The sequence below is a fragment of the Guillardia theta genome (assembly GCF_000315625.1).
Source record: "Guillardia theta CCMP2712 unplaced genomic scaffold GUITHscaffold_3, whole genome shotgun sequence".
NCBI lineage: Eukaryota > Cryptophyceae > Pyrenomonadales > Geminigeraceae > Guillardia > Guillardia theta.
Window position 1 is genome coordinate 2,215 of NW_005434671.1, and position 24,365 is coordinate 26,579.

The 24,365-nt window shown below is 45.3% G+C and overlaps 7 protein-coding genes across 7 annotated transcripts; 4 read left to right on the forward strand and 3 right to left on the reverse strand.

The window, feature by feature from the left end:
• Positions 1 to 1,498: 1,498 nt before the first annotated feature.
• On the forward strand, positions 1,499 to 1,975 carry GUITHDRAFT_99746 (hypothetical protein; the record flags this gene model as incomplete). Its single annotated transcript, XM_005841192.1, has 1 exon — positions 1,499 to 1,975. One exon carries the CDS (start codon positions 1,499 to 1,501, stop codon positions 1,973 to 1,975), a length of 477 nt encoding a protein of 158 aa, XP_005841249.1.
• Positions 1,976 to 6,388: 4,413 nt separating this feature from the next.
• Positions 6,389 to 8,690, reverse strand: GUITHDRAFT_160612 (hypothetical protein). Its single transcript, XM_005841193.1, has 3 exons — positions 8,352 to 8,690; positions 8,020 to 8,296; positions 6,389 to 7,972 (listed from the first exon to the last, which is right to left on the reverse strand). The coding sequence occupies exons 1-3, from the start codon at positions 8,555 to 8,557 to the stop codon at positions 6,530 to 6,532; spliced, it is 1,926 nt and encodes a 641-aa protein (XP_005841250.1). The 5' UTR covers positions 8,558 to 8,690; the 3' UTR covers positions 6,389 to 6,529.
• Positions 8,691 to 9,009: 319 nt separating this feature from the next.
• GUITHDRAFT_99749 (hypothetical protein) lies at positions 9,010 to 11,972 on the forward strand (the record flags this gene model as incomplete). Its single annotated transcript, XM_005841194.1, has 8 exons — positions 9,010 to 9,948; positions 9,996 to 10,037; positions 10,091 to 10,193; positions 10,353 to 10,643; positions 10,683 to 10,822; positions 10,868 to 11,293; positions 11,348 to 11,713; positions 11,769 to 11,972. The coding sequence occupies 8 exons, from the start codon at positions 9,010 to 9,012 to the stop codon at positions 11,970 to 11,972; spliced, it is 2,511 nt and encodes an 836-aa protein (XP_005841251.1).
• A 3,295-nt stretch (positions 11,973 to 15,267) lies between these two features.
• GUITHDRAFT_160614 (hypothetical protein) lies at positions 15,268 to 19,719 on the forward strand (the record flags this gene model as incomplete). The annotated part of the gene is made up of 3 exons (XM_005841195.1): positions 15,268 to 16,032; positions 16,082 to 17,986; positions 18,025 to 19,719. 3 exons carry the CDS (start codon positions 15,268 to 15,270, stop codon positions 19,081 to 19,083), a joined length of 3,729 nt encoding a protein of 1,242 aa, XP_005841252.1. The 3' UTR covers positions 19,084 to 19,719.
• A 302-nt stretch (positions 19,720 to 20,021) lies between these two features.
• Positions 20,022 to 20,306, reverse strand: GUITHDRAFT_57526 (hypothetical protein; the record flags this gene model as incomplete). Its single annotated transcript, XM_005841196.1, has 1 exon — positions 20,022 to 20,306. A coding segment is annotated over one exon (285 nt), but the record flags the coding sequence as incomplete, so codon positions are not given.
• Positions 20,307 to 20,880: 574 nt separating this feature from the next.
• On the forward strand, positions 20,881 to 23,153 carry GUITHDRAFT_132035 (hypothetical protein; the record flags this gene model as incomplete). Its single annotated transcript, XM_005841197.1, has 5 exons — positions 20,881 to 21,174; positions 21,229 to 21,328; positions 21,441 to 22,613; positions 22,714 to 22,810; positions 22,877 to 23,153. 5 exons carry the CDS (start codon positions 20,881 to 20,883, stop codon positions 23,151 to 23,153), a joined length of 1,941 nt encoding a protein of 646 aa, XP_005841254.1.
• A 149-nt stretch (positions 23,154 to 23,302) lies between these two features.
• Positions 23,303 to 24,254, reverse strand: GUITHDRAFT_132036 (hypothetical protein; the record flags this gene model as incomplete). The annotated part of the gene is made up of 2 exons (XM_005841198.1): positions 23,303 to 23,325; positions 23,366 to 24,254. The coding sequence occupies 2 exons, from the start codon at positions 24,252 to 24,254 to the stop codon at positions 23,303 to 23,305; spliced, it is 912 nt and encodes a 303-aa protein (XP_005841255.1).
• Positions 24,255 to 24,365: the final 111 nt, after the last annotated feature.

Genomic DNA, 24,365 nt, shown 5'->3' on the forward strand with positions numbered 1-24,365 from the left:
CAAGGATATTTCTTTGGCTTTCAGAGCTTTGCTCGTCCTGCTTTTGGGGTTCTGCCTTGCGAATTCGTCCAGTCTCCGCATCAGTTCGGCTGATGACGGCATCGTTGCAGCTTCCGTCTGCCTCTTGAGGTAGCTGGAGGTACGGTACTGCACGATCTCGTCAGGGTTCACAATAGATATTGGCCACATGTTTCGAAGCATTCTCGATGGTTTCCCGAGCTTCCTGCGTTCCTGGCGACTCTTGCTCTACCACGCAGGGACCCCGCTGATCTGCATGCCTCAGATAAAGGGATCTGCCTCAGATAAAGGGATCCTGCCTCAGATAAAGGGATCCTGCCTCAGATAAAGGGATCCTGCCTCAGATAAAGGGATCCTGCCTCAGATAAAGGGATCCTGCCTCAGATAAAGGGATCTGCCTCAGATAAAGGGATCCTGCCTCAGATAAAGGGATCCTGCCTCAGATAAAGGGATCCTGCCTCAGATAAAGGGATCTGCCTCAGATAAAGTGATCCTCAGGCCTCAGATAAAGGGATCCTCTAAACCCTAAACCCTAAGAAGCTGCATCTTCGATGACTGCTGACAGCTCGCTGACGAGCTGCATGTCCTCTTGGCTTGACGGAGATGCTGCCTAAACCCTAAACCTTAAAACCCTAAACCCTAAACCCTAACCCTAAACCCTAAACCCAGCTGTGAACTTGCGACCATCGATCGCGAAGTCCTCTCTTCCCTGCCAGAGCTTCTTCGCTTGTGCATTGCGGAGCCTCGGAGGAAGGAAACAGTCACCGGGATCCCATCAGCACTCGTCGTTTTACTGTCTTGCACTGAGTCTACGATCTGAGTCCGATCTCTTCGAATTTCTTCTTCAGCTTCTCTTCATGGTTGACATACATCATGGAGATGTAGGAAGTCACCTCGTTGCCTGCTGAGGCGATGTATGTTTCGACCTTCTGCTTCTTGGCTTCTCCATCCAGTCATTGCTTCTTGTAGAAGCTCACGTCGTGCCTGCTGAAAGTTTGATCCTAGTTTATTAGAATGCTAGAATGTTGCTCGGCCTCCTTGTGGGCTTTTGCAATTTGATCCTAGCATCGGATGGTCGCAAGTTCACAGCGTCAGATACGGCGCCGAGTTAAGACGACTGACTCGTGTCAAGGCGGCCCATGTAGCCTAGTAGCGTGTGGGATGAAGAGGGTCAGTGGCTTTCCTAGCCGTCTTGCTAAGGTCCTCTCATGTCTGGATGCTTGGATTTCACATCCTAGCATACAGTCTATCTCTCATGTGCTCCTCAAATCAGGCTGGTCTGAGTTCACGGTTCCGGGCGGCGCGGCCGCGCGGCGCCGGGCCCCGCCGGGCCTGAGTAGGAAAAATTGAGGAAAATGTTTACTTAAAATCGTACTGCTTGTTGATGGCGGCGTGCAAGGAAGTTATCAGGGTGCAGGAGCAGAGGGCATGTGCCTTCGACGAGATGGAGCAAGCGTTTAAAGCTCTTCTAAGCTCTCAGATGTGGCTCAACTCCTCCGAAGATGCTGGAAAAAGTGACTGTGAGACAGACTTCATCCAAGTTTGCAACAACGTCACAAGCCGATTCCAAACTTTGTCAAGCCAGATGATATCCATCGAAGAGGAGTTAAAGCTTTCTCAAGACAATCTAATGCTTGCTAATGTCATACGAAAGATACAAGATGAGGAGCGGGAGCATCTTCGACTTGTAATCGCTCTGCAAGTTGAAAGGAAACGGTTAGATTTACTAAGGCTCACAGCTGACAAAGCCACGAAATCCCACAACGAACATGGTGAGCAACATCGATGTACATGCAGTGCCAAGACGGAGGAGCAAATCGAGGACTTGCAGGATTTGATTTGCATTCAAGAAGACAAGGTCAAGTGGATGAAACAGCAAACGCTGAACAGTGAATCTAAAATCAACGAGCTTCTCGATGAAGTGCGATACTGGGAAGTGGACAAGGAAATGATTTAAGCAACTCCTGTATTCACACATGGTAAGGAAATTAGGAAAAAATATTTCAAACCTATATCGGTTATCTCGTTCCCAGAGACTAGAAAGGAATGATTAGGCAGAAATGAACCTCTCACACCTTGCTTGCTCTTTTTTTGATGGTCGTCCGCCTCGACACAGGAAATTGATCAACTCTTAGCAAACTTAGGGAGCACTCTTGCTACTGCATGATGCAGTGATCTAAACCCTAAGGCTCATCGGTAGCCTGACTGACTGACAGTATGTGGCAGAACGTTGTGAGAGAATGTCCGATAGCAGCTAAGTCTTCCTGTTTTCTATGGGCTGCCTACGATCTCGGAATCGAAATTAAACCTTTTAGTTGCACTCTAGGGGTAGTGTTGTCCCCAAGGCAAGCATGGTAACATTCGAAAGATTCATTCGGAAAGATTCATTCGGATCAAGGAGAAGAAGGCGATGAAACAGGATGGCACTGCCATTGCGTTGCCCTATGAGTGTTGATCTTGAATGCCACACTGAAAGCTTATTCTTATTTGTTCGTAAGTATGGACAGATGCATCAAGGTTAGCACATAAAGCTGTCGTGGAGGCCCTCGGGTCCACTGAGGCTCAATCCGATGCCTCGGACCGTACGGCAGCCCAGCTTCAAACTTCAAACTTGACCGAGTGTTTGGGCCTTAGCTCAGTTCCGTCGCGGCTGTACTGAATGCTCTCGCCTCAGTTACGTGACGACCGGCTTGTGCGCGGCTTAGCTTCACTGAGACGGCAGCGGGTGGGGCCGCGGGTCATCCGGCGAGCCTAACTGGACTAGGTGAGTCACGTGGTAGCGGCAAGTAATAAAGCGTGATCGGACGGCTGGGAGCAGCCGGTGAGACTGTCAGTGACTCAGAGATTGTCAGTGAGACCTTGAGTCGATTTGACAGAAAAGGGTAGGGTACTAGCTAGTCGGAGTACGGCCCATCAGGTACTGCAGCGGGGGTGGAGTCAATCACATTTCAAGGGTTGTCCGTACAGTAGAGGGTGGGTAGTACACCCTACCTCATGTCTGTACCTATGATTTTGGGGTACAACAATTACGAGGGGTCGTTTTTAATGGAACCGCAGCGCTGCGTTTGAGGGCAGAATGCCATCCAGCGAATACTTGTTCATGATGTAAGTTACCAAGAAAATAGAAAGAAGTCAAATATGGAAATATTGGAATAGATGTGGATTGAGGATGTATCGGTGGACATAGTTTGACAAGCAGGATAAAGAATACCTCAAAAAGTTTTGGCAAAATGAGGCAGGAAACATCGAATGTGATTTGATTTTAAACATATATCAAGGTAACACCGATTGCAATTAACGTCTTGTTCTAGGTCGCGCTAAAGAATGAAAATCTTGAAATGTTAGGACCAAGAAAGAAATAAGCTTGAAGTTGCACAGATCCCTAGAAATGAATCTCTCTATGGACCCTGATGTGTCATTACCAAGATTAGCGGATTCTCGCATACCCAAAGCAAGCTTAATGCTGGAGAGTGAAATATTCCCTGCGATGGTCATTGACACGCTTGATGAAGTGCACTTAGACCCGGAGTGCCGAAAGATGCCACATACGGTAATGATCAATTTCAATAGAGAATCCATCAAGGTGCACAGACGGTATTTTGAAAGAAATGCAAGGAACGAATTGTGCGCACAAAAATGGCTTAGAAGAATCTTTACGTTCAACAGCAATGAAGTTCCCTATTACAGCGCTCTTGTTCTTAAGATGGAACAAGAAGAGTGTTACTTGATTTGCTGCGACGAAGCATTGTTGCTACCCGCTGATGTACGCGAAAGTCTCAAAACTCTGAATCCCTTTCAAAATCATGTGCCAAAAATCCCAAATTTATGCGAAGACCTCGTAATTGATTGCATTGTAAAGTCTCTTGAACGAGCAGTCGGGTTGTTCCAGGCGTGGGAGCAAAAGCTTGGAATCAAGATGAAAGTAGGGTATTTTATTCCACCTAATCCAGATGTCGTTCACATTTCTAGCACCAAAGAAATGAAGCAAGCAACAGAAATGCAAGTTTTCCTCGAGCCAGACGATACAGATGTAGACCGTGGAAGTAAGAACATGGAGATGGACTCAAGACCTTCCGATAAGACCTCATTATCAAAGATCGAAGATGGTGTCTTACCGCTAAGACTCAGAGACGTGGGAACAGGACCAAACACATCGGTGAGACTGGAGGAAGAGAAGATTCATAGCAGCCTCTTTCATTCTCAACCACTCGTGTCTGAGATCGAAGACACAAAAACTATTGACAAAGCAGTCATGAGGGGAAAAGCAAATAAACCAAGTACCCGAGCGTCAAGCAGGACATTGATATGGCTGAAGACTAAACTAATTCCGTGTATTTGTATACCTGACATGCCAATCATTGAAGAAGACGAAGATAATCTATCTCAGGGTAGCAAAACTAATATTGAAGTAACAGCTCAGCTTGAACTCAACGGCCCTAGTCAGGTAATCGCGTTCCCTTATATCAAGCTCAAAAAGTGATAAGCGTGAATTCCAGGTTGTTGTTCTGCAACTACCACAGGAAAGTCCGGCCACAACAACAAGTGGTCATATCAGTCTTCAATGTTCCAGAGGAACTGATGTTCGCCGAGAGACAGAGACCAAAGAAGAAGCTCAAAACCCGATCACAACTCATCACGTAGGGAAAGAAGCACTCGAAACTAAATCGTTTACTACTTCTGATCTCTCTACACAAACTAGAGAAGCGAAGGAGCTCAACGAACAGATGCTGGGTAACAGTCACCAAGAAACGAAAGCAAGATTGTACATCACTCACGATGAGGCCGACACCAAGAACGCACCTAGTGTCCATCACGCGTTGCCAGTGATCGGCAAGGATGTCCAGCCTGTAAAGGGATTGATTGTGCAGCTTACTCTGCAAGGAAGGAATGGATTGGATGAAAGATTATTGCAATTGTCAGGCAATGGTGTTGGTGTCCTTACACGCATCATGAATGATGGAAAAGTCTGCGCAGTAAGATGGGAGTGCAAACCTTTGGAGGAGCACTATTACAGAACGGGAAGGTGGGGAAAGTTTGAACTTGAACTTGCAAATCCGTCTCCGGACGAGGAACTGGCTTCATCTATTTTGATGAGCTCTCAACGAGTCTTCGAAAAGCCAAAAGAGTATTGATTCCCTTCTGTTTGGTTCACGTCATAAATATGTTTACAGACCTCTCGCGAAGATTCCAACGCACAGCGCCTCTTCTTATGTAAGATAACTCAAATTTCTTGATCTAGTCATCTTTGGTTCGCTCAATTCTGATTACAGATCAATATGCAACCAACTTCGCTCTGGTCAAACGCTGGGAAAATTGATTACACTGTAGGATCTATCGATCATCAGGTTTGTACCTGCCATGCCTGTCTGCTTTTGATTTATGGTCTCCCAGCAACATGCCAGCTTCAATGCAGAGAGTGCGAATGACGCGTCGGACAGAAACCTCGATAGTCGAAATGAATCGTTACAGCCAGCTGGCGATGTTGTGGAAGAGAAAGCAGCCAGTGATGTACAACGGCAAGTTTGGGATGATTCTTCGTTCCTTGAAGTTCTCGAAAAACGGCAGAAAGAATTTCAAGATTTGGAAAGGAAGCACGTGGGGCACGTCGTCTCCGAATCCGAGATGATCTCAATTCGTTTTGACGAGACGAATCCAACAGATACTCCAGCCGCGCCCTCTCATGTACGTGACATCAAATTCATCTATATTTGCCTGTTCTCCTTATGTCTCATTCTTTTTCTTTTCCTCCTGTTTCTGCGAACTCGAATACATGCTCACCTTGACCATTTTCAGTCTGAAATCAACCCGAGCACGGCTGCGGAGAGACCTGACCAGCTTCGAACGCGACACAAGGTCGAGGGAAATTTCATCTACTTCAACAATGGCGGGCCTGAGTTGGAGGGGAAGAATGTCGGGCGCCTGCATGAAATACGAACGAAGAGATCCATGGAGACCAAGAGCGCTGGCAGGCAGATGACTCCTCGCCCGCTTGACCGCGAGTGGCTACAGAATCACTCCCTCAAGAGCCACGTGAGTAACGACCCTTTGCCACATGAGCGAACCCATGAAGAGACAAAAGAAACGAATGATGTCAAACGTGGTCGAGAGGAGGAGCGAGATTAGCACCGTCATGCTGACGGTTTATTTTAGCCAGCAATCGCTGATGAGATTCAAATTCTCCATCGCCTGAGAGGGCAGCCATACAAGACTATCCCTTCCTTTTCCGTCGCGGTGTGTTGATGCTGAGTTTCTGTCTTTGCATGATTTCTACGACAGACACAGGCAGAGGTGCGGGCGCCAGAGCGACAATTCGGACAAGAGGATCCGTCCAAAGACATAGACGAGGAGGATGATGACTCGGAGTACGAGTAGGTGTAAAGTTTTAAACAGGACAGTAAGTGGCGCATGGTCAATCAGACGGCTCATAATCCACTTCCTCCGTTGATATGGTCACAGTCCACATCCGATTGGTCGTGACTGTAGCTCCTCCAGTTTCTGATCTTGAATGATATCACCTCTTGGACAATGGCGACGTATGCGTAGAGCTCAATGAAAGAGTTCCGGCACTTCCAGTTGCGGTGATGTTGCTGACGTTCAGCGCCGGCATAGGAGGATGTGAAGTGAGCCGCTTGAACGATCCAGGACTGTTGGCAAGGTTGCCTCCACGAGGACCAGCGCCCTTCATATTTCGCATCTTCAGCACGTCCTTGGGAGCGTCTGCTCTGTACTCATCGGCATTCTCAAGTGCAGCGCGTAGCAGTTCATCCTCCATGCCAGTGAGCTTCTGTCTGAGGGTTTGCGAGTTGATCGGCTCATCCTCGTCGTCAAACGCATCATTCTCTCTCACACTCGGGGCTCGAGGTCGAAGATGAACTGGAGCTCCATCCATGGTCCCAGCAGCAGTCTCTTTCTCATCATGCTCATTGTTGTCTGTACTCTCTGACAGAAAATGGTGCCGATGTGCAGAGTCCTTGTGGGTGTGCAGGTGAGGAGTGAACTTGAGAAGCTGGACTGCCCTGCTTTCAACTTTCCCGAGAAGACTGATCATGACTGTGATCGGGTCTGCATTGTCCTCAATTCCATTTTCATGAAGCTCTTTATCCGATATGTTGACCCGTCTGCAGATGCTGCGTGATGCCAGCATCAGTTGCTCAAGCAGTGTCTGACTTCTGTCTATCTTTTCTTCGATCTCCCTTTCTTGCTCCTCCAGCTTTTCAACTTTTGCGATCGCGTCATCCCTCAACTGTTTCCAATGATCATTTTTTCCTTGAAACTGCATTTCAGTTTGAGTAGCTTCAAGGTTCAGTCCTTCGATTTCGTCCTCCAGTTTCTCAATGTCCATGTTCAAACTGTGCAGATACTGAAAACGATGAAAATTAAGCTCTTCGTATTGAATAAATTGCGTGACAAAGTCCTCTATCTTGGCGTATCCCGTTGCAGACTGCAGCTTTTCGAAGGCTTCCTCAAAACTTTGAGCTTGCTCCTTGAGCAGATCGGTCATCGCTTTTTCTTTTGCCAGTTGCCATTTTCCCTTGACGACTTTGCGTCTCAAGTCCTCTTCCTGTTCTGCGGTCATGCTTCCAAGTTGATACGGAGGAGATGGTTCCCCTTTGTTCAGATTGTCCTCGATGAGGTCAAAGGCTCGTATCACTTGCTTCAGCTCTCTGCATTGCGAGAGAAACTCTCTGTGCCCCGTGTCTGCATTATGCTGAAGTTCTTCAATTTTTGAAGCATATTCAGCTCTTTCCACCAGAAATGCTTGAGATTCACCGATGATCTCCTGTATCTGCTTCTCCACTATCGCCAGCCGAGCTTTGGTGCGCGACATGATTTGTTTGAATCTTTTCCTCTCTCTTCGCAATTCGTTGATGTTAGATCTGGCTTTCTTGTTCTCAGTGATCTCAGAAGCGTATTTTCGTGAGACAAGCTCCAAGTTGTCATTAAGTCTTTGAACCTGCTCGTTGAATCAAAGGCTGCACACAGGCAACTGAGCAAAAATACCTGCTTGCGCATGTGCGTATCCGTCTCTGTTCTCGCGAGAAAATCTCGCTTTTCTTCGATCAGCTCATAGCAGTCTTTGAGTTTCTTGTCGTGCTCTCCAATCTTTCGTTTCTCTACTTCTATTTTAGCAGAGAATGTCTCTGCTTCTTCAGCAAGCTTTGCCACAAGAGCGAGTGATCCTATGGAGTTCTGATCTTCATCAAAACCGGCGGTAGATAGTTCAGTAATCTTGTCCCTTAATTCTTGATTTTCTTGGCGAAACTTTGCCAGAAGCGACCTGGAAATATTTACAGTCAACATCAACTTCAACCTTCACCAAGGCAGGCGCGTACCTCTGCTCTCTAAGCAGCTTCTGTGCTGATGTAAATGTGGACTTGGTGAATTCGTCCTGTGGTCCTTGCTCAGTCTTGACGGGCTTTGCTACAGTTTGGTGTTGTTCTGATGACTGCGCATTATTCGAGGTTCGATTTTCATTGCGAACTATTTCTTCCCTCTCTGCAGGAGGTCCAGGAGTTTGCGAAACCGAAGCATCTGCCATACTGTCCTAGACACCGCCTCTCAAAGCGAAAACAGTCTTGTGCCTGTAAAGCGTAGTTGTCGATATATCTCACTTTATGTCTTTTCTTCTTGTCCTCCCTTCAATTTCTTTCAGTCGCCCCTGCCATGAGGAGCGTTGGAGAAGCAATGTACAATAAAATGTAGGGGTGGGTAAGTTAACATGCGGGTCCATTTATCTGAGAACCACAGAGACAGGTAGGGGTACGTTCAGGTTTCCCATCTTTATAACTGTGGTAGGGTGGTATCACGAAGGAAAGTTCAACGGCTGGAAATTTGATCCATATCCCGAAACCTGCCCTTAGTATTTCAATGGTGCAAAGATGTTTTGAATTATGAGAAAAGCAGCCCGCCTCAGAAACTGGTTATGGTTTCAGTTACTGTTCAGTTACGTATCGACGAAGGGGCATGATGGCTGGGGAGAGTACTGGGTTGATGCAAGGGTGGCGCCATGGAGACGGAAAAGCAAAACGATATATGAGATCATTAGGGATATCATGGTTGGTTGGAAGCACACCTCCAGGACCCAAGGTGTACTCTTGCATTACCCTCGTTGTCGTGATTGCAGTCACTTTGACACAACGAAGCGGATTGAACTCGGTAGACTTGTTGTCGATACCCATCCCCATGCTTCCGTTGACAGGCAAGAAAGAATTGGCCAAGACTAAGATGCATATTCTTTACCAGGATTGGAGAGGTACTTCTCTTGAATCTATCGATCGGTGGACTTTCAGCCACAAATGGCATGGCTCGTTAGACCTGGGCGAGATTGAGATGAAGAAGGTTGTGGCTCCTGAACTTTCGATTGTGGGCTCTGAGGAGTACGGCGACAAGAAATCACTATCTGAATTGAAAGAACATCTTATCAAACATTTCAAGGTTACGCTAGAAGGTTCTTGGGAGCAGAATCAAGCATCAGTCTTGCTCGATCAACTTCAAGCGTTATGCTCTCCAACCAGCAAGTCTGATCAGTCCGCTTTTCAAATATGTGATATTCAGCATGATACACACTGGAAATTGAGTGATAACTTGTTGAGCGACGATATATCTTTGGTAGGCTCCGATGTTTCTTTGGCAAGAAGGGCGTTGGATTTTGCAGCTCCTCGTTCAGCGAAGGTAGATGGCGATAGTGGTGTCGTTAGATCGCACAGACTTCAATTTGCCTTGATGAAGTTTGTGACTAATTGGGGGCACAAGGAAAAAGTAGTCAACCAGATTCTTCAGCGCAAATTTGGTTCACAACTTGATGTTGACGTTGGTTACATCGACCTCACTTCTGTCACCACCTACGAAGATAGGGAGAGGTTTCAAGCATTCAAAGCTCCAGAACTATTATTCATGATGGAATCGTGGAGCTTGCTCCCTCAGCATCTGGTTGGTACTTTTCCTCTGGATATTTGCCATTGACGTTTGCACCTTAGCACAAGGTCGATGGATTGAAGTATGTTGTTCGACGACAACAGGTTTTGTTTTAAACTCAAAGCGCAAAACTGGATTGATGACTTGGTGCTTTCAGGGATTAAATCATCCATATTATGGTCCTACGACGGCAGTCTCCTGGCCGACAAATATGCAGAATTCTTATCAGGAATATATGGATTATTCGTTTAACAATGACGGTTATACTTCTCGACATTTGTTTATTCACGAAAAGACGCATTTCTTTTGGGGTAGGTTGTGGAACGATCAAATGAAAAAGGATTGGGAGGCAGCTGGTTCCTGGAAAGAGAAAGGCAATGACTCTTGGATGACCGATCAAACAATTCCCTTTGCTTCAGACTATGGAGCAAGTAATAACCCTGACGAAGACATTGCTGAATGCATGGCAGCATACGTGCTACACCCTATGCTGCTACAAGTAAGAGCGCCTGTCAAAGAAGAGTTTATTCGCAAACAAATCATGAGGAATACACGATACCTGGAAAATCCTATTTTCACTTTCAAGATAGAAAATGAGGAACCTTATCGAAGATATCCACCTTCGGTGAACAACATAGATATTCGTGTGGAAGGAGATCCGAATGACGACAAGACTGTTGAGATGAAGATGCTTGTTGATGTTGGACACGGTTGGCACTCCCCGATTCATGCAGAAGTAACTGTCTCAGGACCAAATGGTGGTTCAAAAACTTTAACTCTTTATCCGGACGCGGTCGAAGAAGAAAGTGGCGGTTCAATTACAATGCGTACAACTGAAGTATTCAGCAAATATTGTGAAAATGGCTTCTGGTCGGCCTCTCAGATAAAGGTTTTGTTTTAATTCTTTTGTCTCAAGTCTTATTGTTTTTTTTAGATGGTCGATAAAATCGGGTCCGAACGTTGGATTAAGGTGGATGAGTACTCATGGCGCCTGTACCTCAATAATGCCATGGGTACCACTTGGGCACCAAGATATTTGTCTCAAACCTTGAAATTGACGAAAACTTTGGAGAAGGACGACGAATCAGGATCGCATTATCCAGTTGTGACAGCAACCATTAGGTTTCAACAAACCGGAGCTCCCCTCGATGAAAAGTCACCAGTGTGGATGAGGCTGGCTTCGAAGCCAAGTGCACAGGGGGGGGGGATGACTGGAAGCGAATGGGATGGGAGCGGAACAAGCTCTTATTCATATCCACTGTATCAAGCAGGTACTTGCGTTCAGGACCAGAACTCTTGGGATGGCGTATGCACTGTCTCGTGGAAGCTGTCTCCATATTCTGCAGCTGGTCAATATTATGTATAGCAATTGAATCTTGTTTGCTCCTGAAAATTCGCTGACCCTGAGTGCCAGGTCTCCATGATTCAGCTGAGAGATGTTGCTAGTAATACAAGAAATCAGTTTTTCACGCAGCAGAAGCCTGGATGGACCTGCTGTGGGAGAGTAGGAAATACCCCAAACGACGAATTTCCTGTTCTCATGGAATTGCAACAATGCGCACAAGGAACTGAATTGTCTGTTGACAATATCTGTGTTGTTCAGGATCTGAGTCCACCAAGTTTAGCTCCTGAGAGCATCAAAATTCAAGTAGAACCAGCTGAAAGTTCACATCATAACGGAGCTTCTGTTGTGAAAATCCAATTCAAGGCAAAAGATGATAAATCTGGAGTTGGCACTGTCGCATACCGGCTAATGGATCCTCAGGGTTTCTCACACCAGGTGATGTTGGTTGTTTGATATTCATAAATCTTTTTGCTAAGCCTATGTAAACCAGGGCTACATGACGCATGAGAATGAGTACGGACCTGTTTTCCATGGAGACCCAACCGCTTGGAAGGAGTACACCCTGACAGTAGAGCTTGCAAAGGGAAGCCCTCCTGGGAAGTGGCAGCTCGAGAGTTTAGACATCCATGACAAGGCGGGGAATCGAAAGCATCATCAATTCATTGAACTGCTTCAGTTTGAGGCCTCGCATTGAAGTCTCGTCGCAGAATTTCCCAGTGTAGATTGTTATTTTGACCATTGTACTGTATTTGATTGAACATTGTCACGAGATCACGTCATGATTGAACTCTTCACGGCCACTCGACTTCTTGGGCCTCAAGTGCTCGGACCGTATGAAGTTATCAACGCCGCTGAGGGCCGCCTCAGTCACTGAGTTATCCTGACGGTTTGCCTTGTTTTTAGAGCCGCCTCAGGATAGCCTGCACAGTTTGTGGGGGATGAGGGGTCACCAAGTCAAGGGTCTGGTCGGTCCCACTCAGCGAAATGCTTTGGTGCTACAGTTTGCAGCAGCAAGGCAAATTGCGGAGCGTTTAGACGTGGACAATCAATACAATGAAAGAAAAATCAAAAAGATATGCAAGTCGTGTTTCCCCTGAGCTTGATCAAGACCGAGGAGGCCTGGAAGATGTGTTTGAAGTGCGATGATTCATGTATTGCTTGCCAACTGTTCTAACTTCATTTGCAGGACGATCATGAACATGCACCAAGTGATCAAACGGATGAAGATGACGATCATGTTGCAAAGGCAAGTTTATAAGATTTGTCTCAGCCCTTCTTCTTCTTCCCGTTTGCTTCTGGCTTGTTGGCCATGTACATTTTTCAAACTACCTGATGTAATTTTCGCATTTTAGGAGTTCGCATTCGACAGCAATCCACCTAGCACACGGTCAACCATGTACTCAGATGACGGATACGAAGAAGCCGGAGGTCAAATGTATAAACAAAGGCATTTCAAGAAAGCCGGTTGCTGTGAGGTGTCTGAAGAGCCGTTGCCAGTCCGAAATGTCTGCGGTTGTGATACTAGAAATTCATTCCGCATGTTTTGCCTCGTCGTGGCAGTCAATCCCTGGGTAAATCGCATCTGGTTTTGGACGTCTATAATTCACAGTACGTTCCTCATTGCGGAATTCCAGACTGCTGTCTTCGACTGCACGGTTGATAATAGTCTGGATTGCATAGGGTACATTCCAAATTGGATCAATTTGATTTTTGTGGCCATCTATCTCATAGAACTTTTGATCAAAAGTGTTGCATTTGGTTTCTTTGGGGGCAAATTTGCGTATTACACGTACGATTTCTACAACAAAATTGATCTTTGGATAACAATATTTTGCGTTCTTGAAATCATATTGTCCTACGTTGATGTTTTTGTCTCATTTCGATCATTTCGATTGCTGCGCTTGATCAAATCATTGTCCAAGTTTTCAGTCTTGAACGAGATCAAATATTTTTTTCAATCTATAGTATCATCTATGATTCCTTTGTCAATGGTCATGATTCTCATTCTATTCATGTTTGTTTTATTCGGCGTTGCTGGCATGTCTTTTTATCAGTACACGTATCGTCGAAGATGTGTAATGTATTTTGATCCATATATCCGAGCAGTAACTTGCTTTCAAGGTATGGAGTGACACGCTGGAGATCAAGCAACCTGAGCAATGGTGCAAACGTTATGCAGACAAGTTGTCGCTCGATGGGTCGGTGTTGGGCCTTGAGAATACATGTGGTCCCCTGCAAAGCTGTTTAGATATCGGAAACCCAAATTATGGGTTCTCAAGCTTCGACAACATGGCAGGTTGATGGTTTTCCTTACTCATTCGCTGAACTAACCAGTGATTTGCATCAAAGCTGCATTGATTTCTCTGTTTCAAGCATTCTCAACGGACGGTCAATACCAAATTATGTGGGCTGCCTTACAAGGCGAACCCGATTTTGAATTCCTGACATTTATATACTTCATAATATTTGCATTTGCTGTGGGTCAAGTTCTCATCAACGTTTTCCTAGCAGTGTTTGCAAATGTTTTTTCAAAGGTCAGAGAAAAGGAACCAGAAACAGAGAAAGCTGGAGGCTTGGAAAATCAAAGTGAGAGTTTTAGTACTGTTGAAGAGAACACAAGTAAGGAATCAGATAAAAACAATGGTAACGGTCAAAGTCACTTGCCAAAACTTGAAACAGCAGAAATGGGAAAGGACTCAGAATCAAAATACAAGAAAAAAACTGATGAAGCTTCCAAAATTTATCAAAGAATTATGAAAGCTTATGTTGCATTCCAAGAACAAACAAAACGTAAAATTCAGACTAGCGTAATGATGTCTATGGTCTTCAGAAGCGTATACTACGATACCTTGTTGTTTTTGGCAATTATGACAAACTCGCTCGCACTTGCGATGGAAGGAAGTCTTACGGGCCCTAACGTTGACTCAATTTTGTTGACGATCGAAAATTTCTTATCTCTGTTTTTCTTTTGCAACGTTTTCTTGCAGATCATATGTGATGGCTCACTGCACAAACATTTTGAAAATGGAGAGAATGTTTTTGAATTCATAGTAACTTTGCTAACCACAACGGCCCTAATCGCTGAATTCCTTGGAGCAGGCAACAATGCTACATCGGTTTTGAGGGGTGCTGGTATCTTAAGATTGATGAGGGGTTTGAAGTTTTCCTTTCTGCGACCAATCTGGCTGATGCTTATAAAAGCTGTGAGTGCAGGAGTTTCAGTAATCAATCTGATACTTTTCATTTCAATCTTGACTGCAATTTTTTCCTTGACTGGACGAAGTTTGTTTGTTAATAGAATATCGAATGCACAAGCAAATTTTGATGATTTTGGAAGGTCTTGCATGACTCTCTTTCAGGTCATGACAGGAGATAGTTGGTCTGGACTAATGTACCAAGGAATGGACTCTTTCTGCTCCGCCAACGAAGGGACATGTTCGGACCTTTCGTGCAGCACTTGCCCATATGGGTATGTTCTTGTTGCAGCACTATTTTACGTTTTCTTCTTTTGGATCGGCCAATTTGTATTCATTACTATGTTTTTAGCGCTCGTGTTGGAAAAGTTCTCGGTGGAAGAATTCATGACCTCAAGCGTGTCTAAAACAGAAGATGTTTACTTGGATTTTGACGCTGCAATTGAAGAAGTTGCAAAATATCAAAAATTAGCGCCTGCTTTAGTTGCACGACCCTTGATTGAGCAAGCCTTTATTGAGGTAGCCGACAAATCAACAAATACAATCGAGAAATCCAAACTTCTTTCTTTTGTGAAAATGAAGCAGCCAATGCTTATGTGGAGATTTCTGAAAGTCTCGAGATTGTATGATCTTTATCAGGGCGTCAAAAAATGTTTGGCTTGCTTCCGTTCGAGCAAATCAAGTAAGTTACCATCAAGTTTGAAAATAGCACCTTCCGAATCTTTGAAAATGATAGATCGAGGCTCGATAGAGAAAAAAGTTGCGAAAGATATGAGAGAGGACATTAAACTCTACATGTCGAAATTGGCAGCTTTTGGAATATTGGGCGAGGTGACCATCCATGCTATCAAGCTTGGAATTGCAAATCAAGTCAACTTTCGTGATTTGAAACTGACTCCGGTTGATGCAGCTCTCAAGATATTGCGCAACCCAGATATCGCTTGGAGGCTTGGAATTCCGAATTTGTTTGAAAACCGAATCGAACAGGAGGTGGCCAATGCTAGACTCAAATCTGAAGCTCCAATTGATGAAAGCAATCAATTTGCAACGGAAGAACGAGACTCGTTTCGCTCTAAAATGAACCGGTTGTTGGTCAGACTTGCTGACAGTAAGACGTTTGACAACATCGTTTTGATAGCAATAACCATGAGCACGGTCTTTTTGACCTTTGAAACTCCATCTCGATTGATTCCTGGACCCGTATCATACGAGTTGCTGGATTTAATGAATATCTTATTTACAATCATTTTCACAGTCGAGGCTGTTGCAAAAATAGGTGCCAATGGATTGCTTTTACCAAACAGTGTTGAGCACACAGCTTATTGGCAGTCCATTCCGAACAGAATGGACTTTATTGTCCTTGCTTTCAATCTTGCAGAGCTGTTTGGAATAGGCGCTTTGGTTGGAACAAGAACATCGAAACTCATCAGAATCTCAAAAGCATTAAGACCATTGAGGTTGATGAGTCGATTTGAAGGCACTAGAGCAATTGTCAAGGCTCTAGTTGGGTCAGTAAAGCCAATTTCATACGCTGTCCTTTTCTTGTTCATCAATTGTTCGGTGAGCATATCTCTTTCCTTTGCGTTGATTGCTTACTCATAGCTTTCAGATTTTTGCGGTGACTGGAATGGCGCTATTCAGAGACAAGTTCTATTCGTGCAATGACGGGTCTCTCGACGGTCTGCTCGGCGAAGGCCGGACTCAATGTGCTGGGCAATTCTTGAACGAAGACGTTTATTCTCCCAGGTCATGGTCCAACCCTCCGGCTGGCACTCATTTCGATACCTTTCCGGACGGAGTGCTGGCCCTCTTTCGAGTCATCACCTTAAAGTGGAACGCAATCTGGATCACTGGACAGGATGCCTATGAAGTGAATTTGCAGCCTGTGCAAAACTACAACTCGTTTGTTGCAACTGTCTTCTTTGCATTATTTATTTTTGTGGGATCCTTTTTCTCACTGAATCTGTTTGTTTCATTTATTTGTGACGGGTTCTATGCCTCTCAGGGAGTGGATACATCGGAAGAAATCCAATGGGCATCAATTCGAGATATGATCAAAAGGCATCTGCCAGCACGCGAAAGAGTTTATCCCGACAACTTGACAGCTCGATATGCCAGAGGTGTTGTCCTGAGCTATCAGTTTCGCTATTTTTCAGCTGGTTGTCTTTTGGTCAATATCATGTGCATGTCATCGTCTCATGTAAATCCAAGCAGCTCTTTCAGCCTGTTTCTCTCAGTGCAGAACGACGTCTTTTTTGGGATCATGTGTCTTGAATTCGTGCTCGATCTTCTCGGATTCGGTCCAGAAATAGCATTTACGCAAGGGAGTGGATTTGATTTTTTTCTGATTGTCGCTACAATTTTTGTAATGACATTTGAAAGCAGCTTTCGATCTGCTGGTCAGGTTGTAAGATTATTGAGATTATTTCGGTTTTTGATGACGTTGTCATCGCACAGTCTTGTGGCAAGCATTTTCGAAACCGTGGTTCTCAGTACGGTACAGACCGCAAACATCATGGTTGTGCTCCTTGTCAGTATGATCGTTTTTGCCGTTCTCTTCGTTCAGCTGTTTGGCACCACTAAATATGGATCAAGACTTGGGCCACAAGCGAATTATTTCACATTTTATTCTGCAATGCTGACACTATTTCAAATAATTTTTGGAGACGAATGGCATCAGTTGATGGACGATTGTTCTATCAATTTTCCCTCTTGCACTCCTACTGTATACGACAGAAATGGAAATGAGTTGAGGATTGGAGATTGTGGCACACGGGTCGGATCGTTGCTGGGGTACCATTTCTACATGATCATTGTTCATTACACGATCCTGAACCTCTTCATCGGGATGATTATGAATAATTTTGCGTACATTACAACAAAAGACTCACAAGGAGTCATCAAGGAGGCAGAAGTTAAAACGATTTCCCGCATATGGGTGCAAATCTTGGATCCAAAAGCTAGTGGATGTGTAAAGCTGCATCAGGTTTACAAGTTTTTATCAGCTATTGGTTCGCCCCTAGGTTTCTATGACTCAGGCAATAATCTTCACAGGTACCTTTGCATTAGAGAAGATTTGAGTCGTCAGCTGAAAATTCTTGAGGAAAATCGAGATCATGGCAACAAAGGTTTCTTATTTTTCCTCAAGGACCTTGAAAGCAAGCTCTACCAAGAAGCGAACAATCAATGGAAAACAGTGCAGAATCAAGCTGAAGAGTATAGGAAACAACTTGAGTCATACTATTCAGGAAATAAATCATTCAAATCAGATCTAGTTGGAAAGGACGCACAACACGAAGGAACTGATTCTGATGCCAGCGCTGAAAATGATGATTCTCCCTCGGATACAGAGAACCAAGTGCACGTGTCCGGCGGCAACATGGGATCTAAAAGGGATAGAGGACGAGTGCGGGTCAAGAAGATCAAACGTATAGACTCCAGTAAAGCGCTTGACAAGATAATTACGGACTTGCAGACGAAAAGCAAGAGAGAGCTCAAACGACTTGAGAGAGAGGTATACTTTGACCTGTTACTGTTTGTTTTTGTAACCAGCATATCCAGGCAAAAGAGAAAGAGATGTTTGCATTGCAAGCTTCACAATTTTCAAAGCCAACTGTGACTAGCTACATGCGAATGATCTCATTTCTCAGGTGGCTCAGTGAGCTCTTTGTATCTCGACAAAAGATTCTTGAGACTCATCGAAGCTATGAAGTTCTTCTTTACACAGAAGTACTCGAAACTTGTTTGGTGTGGATGAAAAAGTCAATTCTGCCTTCAAGAATAGCTCACAACAAGAACGATTACTTGGATAGCATTCGCTCAACAGCTTCCACGCAATTAGCAACAGCAGTCATCAAGGGAGGAATTCAACGGCGAAGATTCCGAGCTATCAAGAAGATGACTAACGCGTTGTTTACATCGACGCACTTCCTCAAGAAGAACAGACGAAATTTGTTGAAGCAAACTCGCAGTTCCTCTTTCAAAATAAGATCGTTTGGTTTGGATTCCAAGAGAGCAGAGGAAATCTTGTTGAGTAACCACTCTGACGCGCTTGTGAAATTTGCAAAACTGGTCAAATATCGGTTTATCACAGAATCTGAAATATTGGAAATCGCCGAGGAAGGAGGAGTTGTTGTGCAAGAAGAAGACATCATGGATGTAGATGAATTCATGCTCAACCAAATATTGTCTCTGCAAGAGATTTCGATTCTCATACCTCACATCGACTTGAGGGAAAAGCTTGACGACCTTATAGAGAAGGGATATGAGAATTCCCTTTGGAAACTTGCAAGAAGCATGGGTTTTATCGCAGGAAATTCTGCAAGGTTGTCCTCGTTGTCTCATGCTCAAGTGAGTGAGCTTTTGCATAAGTTCGAAGAGGATTCCAGCGAGAAAAACAACATAGCTGAATCACAAGCTCGCATGAAGCAGTACAAGTTACAAATGGCTCAGTATCGCGAGATCAAAGGCTCTTTGAGCGACATTACACGAGGAAATCAGGAAATAACAAGAGTGATCCTTGAAACTCGCAAAAAATGTGATGAGTTGCAAAAGGAAAGGTCTAAGCTTATGAAGACTGATAGAACTTATGCCGCAGACGACTCGTCTTGAGAGCATTTCACTGAATTTTATTTCTCGTGTCCTGCTTTGTTGGGGCGCCAAGCTTAAAGATCGAGATCTCTAGGAAAGAAGAGATCTCCCAGCATGCTGAGATACTGTAATGCAAGAAAGACAGAGAAGCAATAATGGAGAAGATAAAAACAGCCTTTCTGGTCTCCAACCCTATTAGAAGCATACCTGCGCAGAATCGTCATCAAGACTGCGCTCAGGAAACGAACAGACTCACATGATAGCAACATGGTTGGCATTACGAACAGAAAATACTTGGATGACAACTCGACATGCGACATATGAGCAACGATGATGGAGATGACCTGCAAGACACAGTCACTTCCAAACCAAAACTCCACGATCAATACATAAGAAGATGTTTGAAATCCGATGCCAAGAAGGAAGAGAACTTCCATGCTCGGAGTAAGCTCGTCAGCAATCATGGCAAAGCTTACTGTACAGTATTCAGATCCACAGATGGAGAAAAACTACATTCTACCGCATGAGGACAAGCAGGTAATAAACAGACCACCCCACAGTTGCCATGGCTTTGTGGTGGCATGTTGCACCCCAGATTTGTTGTAGCATTCATGGATGTTCGATACGATCGCATTGAATGAAAAAATGAAAATGCCCAACGTGGGAATATCTGCAATTTTGATTGAGAATGCTAATTCTCTTGTGAACAGATCTGGGTCCACAAATGCGCACAAAAGATTTGTTATGATTCCTCCCCATTGAATTTCCGTCTGCATAAAAGTCATTTAGGAGTGGTTGAATTTCACTTGGTACCACATCAAACAACCCGAATTGAAGGTACCCAAGGTAATAAGTCTGCAGCATGCTGGTCAAAGACTTGTTCGCATGCCAGGCTTTACCTGGATGTGAGCCCCAGCAAAAGACGCCATCGCTGATAGAAAGGTGACAAAGCCATACCAGCCTGTGCCCAGCTGAAGTACATAAATGCTCGAGAGTGCGGCAAAGATGGTAGATATCGCATCACACCCATGGTCGAAAAGCTCTCCGAAACTTGATTGCGAGCCTGTTCTTCGAGCCTGCTTGCCGTCTAAAGCATCGCAGGTCTGATAAATAAAAATCCCGATTGCGTTCAATAAATAGACCCACTGAGGGGCAGGAGACGACAGATCTTGACAGCTGATGATGGTGATAATAGCTGGTACCACCATGAAGAATAGTCCTCCTAGGGTCAGTGAGTTGGGTGCTGACCAATGGACAGACAAGCTCGGATCCTGACTGGAGGGCAAACATTCCACTAGCCATGACCAGAACTTAGACATGACGTGCTTGTCGAGGATTGAGCTGCCTCTCGAAGCATATTTGTGATCAAATGCTAGTGAATACAACTCCTCTTCGCTGAGGTATTTCATGACTTCAGATCTGCGGAAAATTCAAACATGGGAAGCAACAAGATAATCTATCATTGGTTTCTTGTTTCTGTTCATCTAGATTCTATTCCCCTTCTCGTCTCTCATCCTTCCATCGGCCTCTCTGTCTCCCTGCCCCTCTTTCGCTCCTGCAGCCCTTCCCCTCCTCCCCAAACACGCCAGTACAGACGTCGCCCTTGCATGTGCAAGGATTTTCACTTGTCGAAAATCTAAAATTATCTTATGTTCGCAGGAATCAAAACAGTGGTGTTCATGTAACGGTTATCATAACGGCTATTGCCACATCAGGCGGCCGATGTCGGAACGAAGCAAGGGCCGGAGGAAGGAGCAAGGGAAAGGACGAGAGAAGACAAGAGGGAGGGATCAAGCGAAGGATCAGGCAGAAGCAAGTATGAACGAGATGAAAGACTGTGAGAAGGAGCCCAAGGCGATGGCACAAGCAAGCCCAGAGGATGAAAGCACGCGTGCAGACTGCGGCCAACACAGTGGAACTCTCACTATTGACCCTAGTGGAGGTTGCAAGGAGGATAAGATGGAGCGTGAATCTATCCAAGAACTCTCAGGAACGGTCTGTTCCTTCGACAGAAGCATTGAAGAAGGTCAGATTCGGACAGATGATGGTGTCACATATAACTTCAAAATATCATCTTTTGTTGATCCAAGCCAGATATTTGAAGTCAATCAGGTCTTTACTCGCAAATTTTCTTTCAGAATAATCGTGCTGATATTGAACGTATAGCGCATTCGATTCCATGTACGCCAGAGCGACAACCAAGTCATGGACTTAATGTTGCTCACCACAACTGGCGGCCAGCAACTGGAAACCTCGTCCGATGAAGGTTCTTTCCCTATGCTGAGTCAAGCTGTTTCTGACCCCTCCCTTTATCTAAGCCAAGTGTCACTCCCAAGGAGAAAATGTAGGAGGTGAACGGCTTCTTCGAGACGATGCAGAATGCTTCTTGGCCGATTACACAAAGGCTGGATCTGCAGGGCCCGGAAATAGCTTGAAATTCAAGCACTACAATGCAGTGAAGAAAGCAAAGATCTCTCGGGCACTGGTGGAGGTTGATCCTGATGTGCAGCTGAGGGTACGGAAAGAGCCTTCGGTGGATGCTGAGGAAATAATGTCAATCGGGGCGGATGATGTCGTCGAGGTTGTCGGGGAGTGCGGCAACTTTCTGAGGTTGTCCGGAGACGAGGAGAGATGGATTCTCTACCAGCAGGACGACATTATTCTCATAGATTTTCTCTTGTCGAGTTGGTCATGGGGTGGTAGCTGGGGATTTGGAAACAAAGCAAGTACCATTGAGGTTGATAGCATGGATGAAGAAAAGCATGAGAATTCCGAGAAGGATTCTTCGCAGAGTTGGAATTTCTCAGGTTGGACCAAGACTGTGGCATCTTATGCTCCTGTGGCGAGTGCGCTTGGAACTGTATCAGCAGTAAGCAAGAACATACTCGCAGCAGGCAATGATGATAAAACACAACCTGAAGTCCATACAAGTGATAGTGAGGGTCCAGACCTTGCTGATTCGATCACGGGTGAATTTGATCTTTTGATCTTGTTTTTTTCTTACTCTTCCATTGTTTTAGCAAAGGTCGAACAGAGTTTCGACAAACCGATGGAGTTGGAACAGGGAGGGCTGACGTCGGTGCGGGTTGTTTCGCAGGGCATCTCAATGATAGAAGGGACACTCGGGTGGCTGGGGAGTACGGCAAAGGAGAAGGCCAAAGCAGTCTCAGAGTCCATCAACAGTGACGACTTGATGGATAAGGCTTGGTCTGGTGTCGCCTCGGGGGTCAAGGCGTCTTCCAACGCTGTCTCCAGTGCTTCAGAACTTGCTTCTCGCACAACGAACGCAGTTGTCAACAGTGAAACTATTAGCAAGGTTGGGCGGTTTGGTAAGGATACTTTTGCAAACGTCAGCAACACGGTCATGTCTGCAGCGGGGTCTGTGCTGGTGAACAGCAAGGATAATGATGCCTCTCATCCCAACCGCTCGCTTGGCGGAGTTTTATCTATCGAACTAAGTGGATGCGTGATACAACGAGATCCGCACGTCGACGATGAAGATGAGGACCCGTTCATGTCAGACGATTACAACACGACACCCATGACATCTGGTGCGCTTCAATCTATAAGCAAACTTGTGCAAGAGCGGTTCACAGACAGGGTATAACTTGGATTGTCCGGAGTTGCCTTCATTCCTAATCTCACTCAAAGGTGTATCTTATCTGCGTAGCTGCTCCAGCTGTTCAAGCCCGCGTTCTTCGCTGGTTGTCATCAAGGAACTTCTACGAAAGCACAGGAACCTCAAGAGGTACTTCCCTTTCTTGCAATCTTTTCCACTCACACTTGCATGCCAAGAACAAGTACATTTTTGCAGAGAGTGGGATGAGAAAGCCGATCTGTGCAAAGAGCTTGGCGTGACGTTTGCAATCGAAGCTAGCGTCACTGGCGCTGGGATTCTGGAAAGCGTGGTAGAGAACGTCTTGCTGTTTGGGGATGGCTATGAAGTAAGCGAGGCCATCAAACCTTGCGAGGAAGGGGCAGAAGAAAAGCAGTCCGACGCATGGTGGGAGTCTCTTTGTAGCCGCCTGCTCCCGCTCGAGGCTGCAAGCAAGACTCCGGAGGAGCCCGAGACAAGTAAAGAGGATTCATAAACCTTGATACCAACAGCAGCCATAACCACACGAACATCTCGTTGCACTTTGCAGCCAGCAATGCTAGCTGACATTCAATGTCCTCATCTCTTCGGCTTGCAGCTGGTCTAGGCGTTTACTTTGCCTGATGAGCTTGGATTCGTAGTTTTTCACCATCCTGGACATCTTTTGCCTTGTCTCCAACAGTTCATTTTCAAGGCGAGGAATCTTACTTTCTGCCTCGCCGTATCTGAACTCAGCAGCCTTGGCAGCAGCGATCAATCTCTGTTTAAGATCTAGGATGTACTCTGCATCAGATTTTGCTTTGCGCTCCAATGAAGAAATCCTGTTCCGAAGAGATTGAACTTCCTGCTTGGATAAATCACGAGCGATTTCCTTGACTTTCATCATAGCTGAGTTGTATTTACTGGAAAAAGTATCTTGAGCAAACCCGTTCTTGATCCTTGCCTGATGAGCCTGCTTCAGAGTGGAATATCGTTCTTTCAAGAGCTCGTTCTGCTGCTTTAGAGGAGCTATGATGCGTTGGGTCTCTTTCAACTGTTGCTCCCTATCTCTCTCTCTCGCGCGGTTGATCTCTCGCTGCAACTTGTGCTGCCGGTTCCGAGTTCTCATCTCGATGGCGTCGAGAGACCGTTGTGAAGCCTTGAGAGTCTCGTCGAGCTCTGCGATGATTCTATCTTTAGCCCTGATCTCTTGAAGCAGCTTTTTCTTTGTGACTTCTTCGTCTTTGCTAAACACATTGGTATGATCCCACTCTAAACCGGAGTCCAAGATGTAAGATTCTCCTTCCTCGGTCTCTTTCATCACAGTTGCCCACGGCCCTTTGGATCTCAGAACTCCTGGAACCCACAGCAGCGGGGAAACGAGAGAACGCGTTCCTTTTCTTGGAACTTCGATTTCATCTTCGACAAACGACACCTTTCTTCGGATGGCCTTGAAATCATTCGCATCTTTCAAGATGTTCGACGACAGCGGCGGGGGGACCATGAGCTGTTTGGAAACGTTTTCTGTAACCTGATTAGCTGTTTCTTCTCTTTCCTTCCTGAAGTTTTGGATATCGGGAGGGTGTTCCCTGTAATGATGTAAAAGTGTGGAGGTCATGTAACACAGATCCGAACGATCAAATCAGTTAGCCATCGGAGTTTGACTCCTGCAAGCTCCAAACGTCTGCCAGTCGCCTCCTCCTTCACACCGATGATATCGGATCTTCGA

What these genes read in the sequence shown, in the direction of transcription:
- GUITHDRAFT_160612 (XM_005841193.1), bottom strand. Translation starts at nt 8,557, where the DNA reads ATGGCAGATGCTTCGGTTTCGCAAACTCCTGGACCTCCTGCAGAGAGG. An exon ending in AAGCTGCTTAGAGAGCAGAG is followed by an intron (nt 8,297 to 8,351) that starts GTACGCGCCTGC and finishes AAATATTTCCAG; the next exon opens with GTCGCTTCTGGCAAAGTTTC. An exon ending in ATACGCACATGCGCAAGCAG is followed by an intron (nt 7,973 to 8,019) that starts GTATTTTTGCTC and finishes TTCAACGAGCAG; the next exon opens with GTTCAAAGACTTAATGACAA.